This window comes from Varroa destructor, unplaced genomic scaffold (assembly GCF_002443255.2).
Source record: "Varroa destructor unplaced genomic scaffold, Vdes_3.0 BEIS01000003.1, whole genome shotgun sequence".
Classification (NCBI taxonomy): domain Eukaryota; kingdom Metazoa; phylum Arthropoda; class Arachnida; order Mesostigmata; family Varroidae; genus Varroa; species Varroa destructor.
The window spans coordinates 10,448,398-10,457,436 of NW_019211456.1; the positions used below are offsets into that span (position 1 = coordinate 10,448,398).

Genomic DNA, 9,039 nt, shown 5'->3' on the forward strand with positions numbered 1-9,039 from the left:
TTACAATTTAATTCAGCTTATCGAAATCTATCGATTGGAGTTAACAAAAATTTTTCCTACATAGAACACCACTTTACATTCTCACCTTTCAAAAGGCATTTTGGACCAGGAAACTGAGCTTTAGGTCTATGAACATGTGTTACATTTCGATTAAGCCTATCAAAAGCTTACCATTGGTACCAAGAAATCTCTTCCCTACATAGAGTTCTACAGTGTGAAAAATTTTCATTCCAGTGTCATCTAAGCGAAAAATCTAGTGCATTCGAGTTTCAGCCTTTTCATGCCATAATACCAATTTCATCTACTGGTGTTACAGAAAAAGGTTTAGATAGAATACCATAATAAGCTTTCACCCGTCGGAGGGATTCTCAACCTTGAACTAAGCTTTGAGTATATGTATATGCATTACATTCCCATTCAGCTGAGCAAGAGCTTTTAATTGGTATCAGGCATGATTGCATATATAAACCTCCATGTAAGTATTCAACTATCATTTTGCCAGTAAAAAAAATTTTGTAACAGAAGCCTTATTTAAAAATAGCGCACCTCAACCCCATGTACAAGAGAATCTTGCAAAAAAAAAGTTGCGAACAATAACCAGTTTTCCTAAGTTGACATTATGTTCAATGGCATAAAATAACAAACGAGGCCCGTGAAAATGTAATAATCTAATCGGCTCCATTTTAAGCGAGGTTCTATTCCGAATAATACTCTAGCGATTGATCAAAAATTAACTTCTTCAATAAGCTTCAAGCTGGACAAATAAATAAGTGAATGAACAAACACGCAGACACAGAGTTCTAGAAAGATCTATTAAATTGTTCTACTGGTGGTTCCGGGTTTAGTCGGAAACTTAACGGTTTGACTTACCCCAGTGACATATAACGCCTCTCGTTAGGATCTTCTGTTATTATATTCTAATAACATATATAAAGCTCTACTATAATTATAGCTATTTTGCATTAAAATATATAAATAAATAGAATGTGCGTTAAACATAAAAATCCTCACAGAAATCTGAAACCTCAGAAACCGCGGAAATCCGTCCAGCTATAATTGAACTATCCTTAGTTGATCAATTTGATTTTTGTTCGGCAAATGCTAAGATTTTAACATGAATTAGAACGCTGCTATCTTGAAGACTATTCTTGATACCAAGGCCCGCCACAGCACAATCAAACTCTTAAATTCCAGTTAAACTAGCTGTGTGAAACTAATGACTATTATCTATGAAAGTTCGAGACCAGATTAGATGCACTTTACAAATTTATCAAACAGATTTGACGCGTTTTGCTGCAGAAGTCTGTGTGATTTCGCTATTCCCTAGCTCGCGCGCCAAGAGCCCCGCTGACTTAGCGGTAAATGGAGTCCGACAAATACAGAACGGACTATGGCCGTTGATTTGCCAGACGGCGCTCACGATACAAACACCACAAGCAGCAGCTGAGATCTGCTTGTCTGTATTAGAGACAACACCAGACAGCATCGTAGAAAATACACAGACGGAAAATCCCTCCATTGGACTACTGCTCCAAAAGCAGAGAGTATTTTGCTGTCATAGCTGGTGCTGCCTTAACGTCTGTTGAGGCGTCGTGTACAGATATTACCAAAAACTTTCAGGTAATCACAGAAGAGTACCTGTCTTCTTCACGTTATAATCATCTCACTATAATTCACCACTCTGTGGAAATTCCTTAGATGAGAGAACGGCTTCTGACGGCCTGATCCTATTCCTTAACTGTCAGCCCAATAATGATTCAGTTAATACAGTTAAAAAACTCAGAAGAATTTCGTATTTCTTTTCTATCGTTTATGTGTGCATATGTCGCCTGTCAAAACCGAAATGTAACCGGACAAACTATGTTCGGGTTTACTTAGATCCTCTATATCTTACAAAAAGTTTGTCCTCTTTAATCTTTTTTTTAAGTAAGACATAATGTATTGCGGCATTTAAAAATATTAATATTTCATTGTGAAGCTTCGTTTATGTTAGTATCTGATCATGTTCTGATTCCCGTCCGCAAGCATACAATATAAACGAAAAAATGTTTTACAACATTGTGTAGTCGTTGCCTCGACGTTCGGACGGTGCTTACGGCGACCAATACTGTTTATTTGCCAGGCCTTTGAGGTATCAACAAAAATAGCCGCTTTCGGGCAAAACACAAGTGCGTCGTTTAATAAACTACAGTTTGCTGATACTGTACAATCAGTGAGTATTATTAACGTCTAATACCACTTGCGTAGGGTAGCGTAACTGCAACGAAGTGGATACGGTCCCGGCGTGTTAAGCATTGACTCCTTTGACTCGGGCGGCCGCGTCTCGAACAAGTAAGTCAAGAAGCGAGTCGTCGTTCGCTATTAGTTCACTATGCTATATACTTAATGGAAGCGGCAAATACAAAGGGCAAAAATTTAAGGCACAATCTACTTGTGAAAGCGCTTGCACTATACCAGAATACGCTATGATCATATCCATATTTCTAATGTTCCTGTCAGGTGATTAATTTGCATTTAGATATCGAGATTTTTAGTCGACAGCACTTCTACACGAACCGGTTAAATAGAAACGAATTAAGAAGCTATAGCGGCTATAAGTACCTCGCAATAAAAACCCACCGTCTACATAGACATAGAAGATCCAATCAGTGCGTTTGTTCGAACTACTGTCCTAGCGTGGGTACTGGGAATAATATCTAATTATTAGCTAAGCAATGTAGATTAGTGTTAATGATGGTTCCATTACTGCGTTTCCGTTGTGAACGACTAGTGTATTTTTGGGTGCACAAATGGCTCATAAAGGTGTCAGTTAGTTAAATATGCATATTTGCTTATGCTTTTATATATACTATTAAACGTGGCTATCGTAACTAGCGGTTAAGGTGACATTAAACGAAAGGAAGGGTATCTACATGGATTGCAACAAACATAGATGACTTTTTGCTATAATGTAGCGAAGCTATTAATATATCAGGTTTCGTATTTCGTAGAGGTATTTCATCAAATATTGAATTTTGAGTGCCGTGGTTTTCTACACTATACTTATCTTTTTTCGTGAGAAACTTCGATTAACTTGATTTGTCAACGCTGATCACTAAAAGGATAAATCTTAGTGATAAAATCGAATGAACAAACAAACAATGTGTTCTTCCATTTTCAACTCCCAGTTTCAAGAATTTGGCGGGTAACCTCTAATAATCTGTTCATTCGTACGGTTTTATCGTAATCTGTATGTAATCAGTTCGAGTTGTCGCGCGATGTCTACGAAACCGGATCCTCGTTTACGGACCATCAAAATCAAAAGTGGAATTGTAAAACGATTGTCCAAAGAGGTGGTGGCCTACGAGAAGGAATCCGTCCGAGAAGAAGAAAGGCTCGCTAAAATGAAGCAAGAAGGCCAAGAAGACAGCCGCATCAAGTTACAGGTGTGTAGCTTGATCAGTTGATCGTTTACATAACGTTTTGTTACAATGCATTTTGCTAGAATATTACTACGTGAACGGAATGCTATATTTATATTGCATTTATTTTCGGTGTTGGAAACACAAAACTTATTTTCGATTTACGTTTAATAATTAGGTATCGAGACACAAAGACCGTCTACAGTGTTTATGAATTCAGCGGCGTTATTAATGGTTGCGAAGAGGACGTATGGCATTATACACATTCTTTGGGATTGATTTTTGCATTTTTAAGGATATAAGTCTTCAGCGCAAAACTTTTTCACCAGGCTAAACCTACTTACTAAAAATGATAAAAATCAATTCCTCTATATAAAGGAATCTTTCGGACTCCTACACATAACATAACCAAAACCATGTTTCATAGTAACATACTCATTTTTTGTAAAAGATGTTTTTGACATGCTATAATTAAGACAATTTGATTTACAACGGTAAACTTCGGGGAAAAAAGCTTTCTCATACCGATATATCGGTTGCGTTGTTTTGGAAAAAAATGTACTCATTAGGAAAGGTGACAAGCAAGTCTTATATGCATATATAATAGTAATTTAAGGCCTATTTGGAATTGTTACTTTCCGTTGCGGACTTGCAGTAAGCTACCTTTTTAATACGATTGTATTCTAATGCTTCAGGAAAAAGTTATCCAAGAATCACGGATGATGATCCCCGACTGTCGCAAACGACTTCATGCAGCATGGGACGAGCTCAAAGGTAAGATTTAATTTTTTTTACCTTTGTAGAAAAGTATATTTTATGTATTTGCCCTCTAAATTATTTATGCATACTTTCAGGTAACGACATGAGATATTTTAATTTTTTATAATTTTCCAGTTATTCTCGACGCGGAGCCGGATCTGGTGAATAACGAGGACTTCATAGCTGCTCGGACAATTCTTGGTGAAGTTCAGCCGCAGGTGGCACATTAGAATGTCAGGTGACATGGATCAGTTTGATACTCCAATTCTGACAAAGGAAGCACATTGGCAAAGCCTTGCACAGACGTACCAACTATCTGTCGCCTGTTTTTGTAGTCCTATAACGTTTTGAAATTGAAAGTGCCTACTGCTGCTAACTGAAACATGTTAAGGTAACAAGCCTACTATCGAGTTCTGACAAAAATTGCGAAAATGTTGTATGAGTACGTTTTTACTGCAAGTATTTCTCACTCACATATGAAAAGACAAACAAGAAGAATGAGCGCGGCTGAATAATATCTGTAGCGGGCAGGCATGTTTAGCTATTTATCATTATATAGGTATAAGTAAGGCGTAATAAATGAATGAGTATTAATTTTTCAAAAGCGTGAAACTTGTTAAAACCTTTATAAATCAACGCTGTAGCGGTACTTGAATCATTGATTTGCGTTGTTGTACATGTATTCCACATGAACAATAAGGTTGTCAAGAATTATTCGTACCGACAATAACGAATTTAATAATTGCTAAATATTCGTTTTCCTAGTAAACTTAATTGATTTCTGTCTTTAAACGATGTACATACACCTGCATGGAAGTATATTTATGATTTCTGATGTGGTGCCTGGCAAAAGATCCAGTGAACGATAGAAGTAATGACCGCCTGTTATATGTATAATTATAGGCGACAAATAAATAAATTTTCCACAATAAAAGCGTGCGATGCATTCTTGATAACGTTCTTGTGAACGTACGAGAGAAATATCTCATAGCTACATACGAATTATGTTAGATAATATGCTCATTTGTTTCTCAGTCAAGGCACATTTCGGTCGTCATTGCAAATAGGGTCCTATATAACAGTGCTTATCGATTCATAAGGCATTCAGAAAATCACTTATATTGCTCACAAACACTGCTAATAATCAAGAAAAAATTCATATGCCAGGATTGCATATATGGAGTTATTATCATTACTCGAAGAAACACGACTTCGTTCGTGGTATTTCGTTTTTACAGCCTCGACATAGAATGACGCCAGGCATTGTTATCTAACAACTTGCGCTTTAAGTAAAACACTTGTCAGAGCAAATCGGGGACTCTTCAAAGTAAGTCAGACAGGCACCTTACACACCAAGCTGAATCAGGCATTTTTCAACAGGTAGAATAAACCACCGTGACCCGTTAAAAGGAAACCAGTTATATCCTATTACGTTATAAGAGCTAACACTGGATAAGCAGGGCTTCTCCTGCAAACGTCTACAATAAGGTTTTTTTGTGAAAAATCAAGGTGCAACATCTGTAGGTGTGTTGTCGATATGTATACATGTTAAGTTACGAATCATTATTAAAATAGCGTTGCAAAACTATGTTAAATGTATAGGCTTTCGACATACAAAAACACGAATGTAACTTAGCTCATACCATTTCCTCACTTATGCTGTGAGTTCAAGCTCTTCTTGCCATAATCGGATACCATTTTCGCACATTCCTTCTAACAAATTAATCAGGTTATAAATCTGTCATTTTGATTTTTGACCTTATGTACATGTTAAATTATTAGAGACAAATATATTTGTACATTGGCAAACATCGGTGAAGTCTAGTGGCCTCGCCGTTTCCCTAATAGATTTATTAATTTCTCGGGCATATGTAATAGCTGGCGCAATCCCGTTGTGTTGTTAATATAACACGTTTTGGACACAGCCCGACAATGACGGCGTTTTAATGGTTCTTCTTAATGAGTCTTGTTGCCGATTTCACTCAAAATTGCCCGACTAAATTTGAATTCTGTCGGATTTGCTCTAAAGACTTCGCTGAAAAGCTTCTAATTTCATTTGAAAGGTATCACGTTTAAAGTGACCATGATATATCAGTCATAGCAAACTACCTTAATGCGATATTGAAAGGGTTTGTTATGACCAAGAGTCTCCATTCGAAGACAAAACTACTTGTTCTTAAGACTGTTGTCTTAAATAAAAGATGTGACTACAAACGGTTAAAGCTTGTTACTTGGAAGCAAATATATTCAGAAAGCATCAGTAATCCAATGTATATGCTTATTGAGGCTTGTGCATCCTGAACATTGCATGAATCGCCTGCATCAATTCCTAGGAAATAGATGAAGACACTGCTTTAGCAGTGGAAATAATCGTTGATGCATAATGAAATAATGTAGAAATAATACGTCAGCATAAATTTCTTGCATACGGTTATACACATGAACTTATGTCATGCTTAAAAAGGGATGCGAATAACAATGCAGTAGTTTTCGTCTCTTTTATTTGCCGAAGCGAGTAAAAAGCTGCTGCCATTACATGGACTTACACGAAAGCAGTCGGTATCTTCTACACTTACACATATAATATCATGTCTTATTTATTACTATAGGGTTAGCCCTATGGTATCTTTTTGCAAACGTATTTTTTTTGTAAGATATTTTCATAGAATTTCAACTATACAATCTATACCTCGACATAGCTCTTAGAATACATCTGATATAGTTGTTCCTTAATGTAAACCATTTTCAAAGTTCGTGTACAGCAATTTTATCCTTACTATTCTATTTAGCAGCACATTTAAAGAAACTTCGTAATATGTTATGAATATTTGTACTGACAAAATAGCATCAATGCAATGGCATTGCCCATACTTTTTACTAATCATTTTTCAAAGCCTTGTTTGCAGATATCTAAAGTTTTCAAAAGCTTTTCAGTATGTAAACCGTTGATGAACCCACCCCCGGTTATTCCAGCAAGCTTACATATCAACATGAAAAAAATTTTCAGTTTTCATTTTCGACCTAGAAACGAATCGTTACCGAATTCGCGAATCCTATAGAGCAGATTTTATGAAATTTGTTCAATATTTTTAAGGATAATCTTCACAGCAAACTCATTTTATGATTACAGTGAATAGAAGTAGAAGAATAGTTATAGAAGTTGTTAAAGACTTTTAAAGGCATTTTTACTAGAAATCAAAGTCCGTGTAAGTACTTTCGATCAATCAGTTGTCCTTTAATGTTAAAGCTGTCATCGTGTCAACTATTAGTCATGTAGTAGGCTCACGAAAATATTTTTCAGCTCTGAAAGGTTACAAAAGCATCGCCGAAGATAAAATCAACCTCGAGTTTTCTGGGTTCAAAGAGGATTGTAATCCAAAGTAATATTTGGTATAAAAAATGTGTCTCATATATATACATATGTAAAATTACTTCATCCAAGTATTATGCTTGCCACTTTTTGTAAAGCCGAAAGATCATCTGAGTTATTCAACGAATTTATAGTTACTAGCAAATACAGCCATTTCCCCTAAAATTTGATTTATACCACGCGATTAGCTTTCTTCATTGTAATCTCTGCAATTGCACTATCGTTAGTCATTGAACACCTTGCTGCCGACATGAAACTGAACATGAATAAAATAGCAAACTCCATTACGCGAAGTTCTTCTCTTACAGGCTACTCGATTCGATTCTATTTTATGTATTGTTTGGTCATGATGACTGAGGTTACTGTTTTAGGTCTACTTAAAGCTACTTATATAAAAGCAATTTAAATATTACGGAAACAAAGAAATCTGAATCTCCACATTGCCCATGCACGCCATTGTCAGTCGCGCAGTTCTAGTCACTTAGATTGATTACATATAAGGGCCTATTCATGATAACTTATCACGGAGCAACACCTTCTACACATGGTGGTTGTATGGTGCTCAGATATATCAAAGATAGTTTGTTAAAGTTAGGGTGCAGTTCGTTCTAATATTTTTTTGCGTAGACGTGATGTGTGGTTTAGTACGCAGAAAGGAATCATGAAGTAGAACATCTTGTTTTCGTAGTCACGCCTACATGGATTGTTTATACGGCTATAAGGTTTTTAAAAATTTATGCCTTGGACGGTTATTAATTTATGCGTGGACGACGGTTAATCTTACACTTAGACAATCATATTACAAATAATCGACTGCACGCTAGTGGTAGTGGAAACTGTTGTTTCTAGGAAACGGGTTCCTAGGATATCCGGTGAATTGCACGCGAATAGATCGAGCACATTAAACCAAGTGGAAGCCACAAGATGATCGTCGTTGACTCGTAAACAAATCGAATGGGACTATCGACGGAAATAGAAGCTACGCCAAGCAACACTTCTGAGTGTTTTTGATTCCTCATCATTTATTAATGACTGTGTGGACAACCAGCTGAGCTTTCAATTTTCATTGTCTAACGGTCACAACTGCAGTAAGCAGTCACATATTGCAACCAAAAGCTTGTATCGCCGGAGAGCTCCATGCCTAGTGTATGGAATAGGCATTGCAGTTGCGGGCCGGTGTCGTAACTGTAGTAGTCAGGTGGAACCCACAAAGAATGTAAATCTTGGACATTTTTTATTTAGCACTTAGTTATTGTGTGTATCTGAACAAGTCCTTAAAATTGACTTGCCCCACTAAAGCCCTGATCGCGGTGAATTTTGCTCGACTTTTCAACAAACCTACGACACGGCATGACAAGCGACTATTAACTTATAATTTTCCCAAAGACTATTTTCCTTTCTTCTAATTATAGGTAGTCATTCTTAATTATCTGATGACTCCAAAAAAAAAATTATATATATATTTTTTTTTTGGAGTCATCAGATAATTAAGAATGACTACCTATAATT

General features: G+C 36.4%; 1 protein-coding gene across 2 annotated transcripts; it reads left to right on the top strand.

Moving 5' to 3' along the window:
* Positions 1-1,415: 1,415 nt before the first annotated feature.
* On the top strand, positions 1,416-5,094 carry LOC111247846 (tubulin-specific chaperone A-like). Of its 2 annotated transcripts, none has more exons than XM_086984990.1 (5): positions 1,416-1,620; positions 2,253-2,331; positions 3,242-3,425; positions 4,097-4,175; positions 4,296-5,094. In XM_086984990.1, the coding sequence occupies exons 3-5, from the start codon at positions 3,258-3,260 to the stop codon at positions 4,388-4,390; spliced, it is 342 nt and encodes a 113-aa protein (XP_086841116.1). In that variant the 5' UTR covers positions 1,416-1,620; positions 2,253-2,331; positions 3,242-3,257; the 3' UTR covers positions 4,391-5,094. The 2 variants fall into 2 exon arrangements, with proteins under 2 accessions (XP_086841116.1, XP_022655036.1); XM_022799301.2 differs by having other exon boundaries at positions 1,417-1,620; positions 2,248-2,331.
* The last annotated feature ends 3,945 nt before the right edge of the window (positions 5,095-9,039 follow it).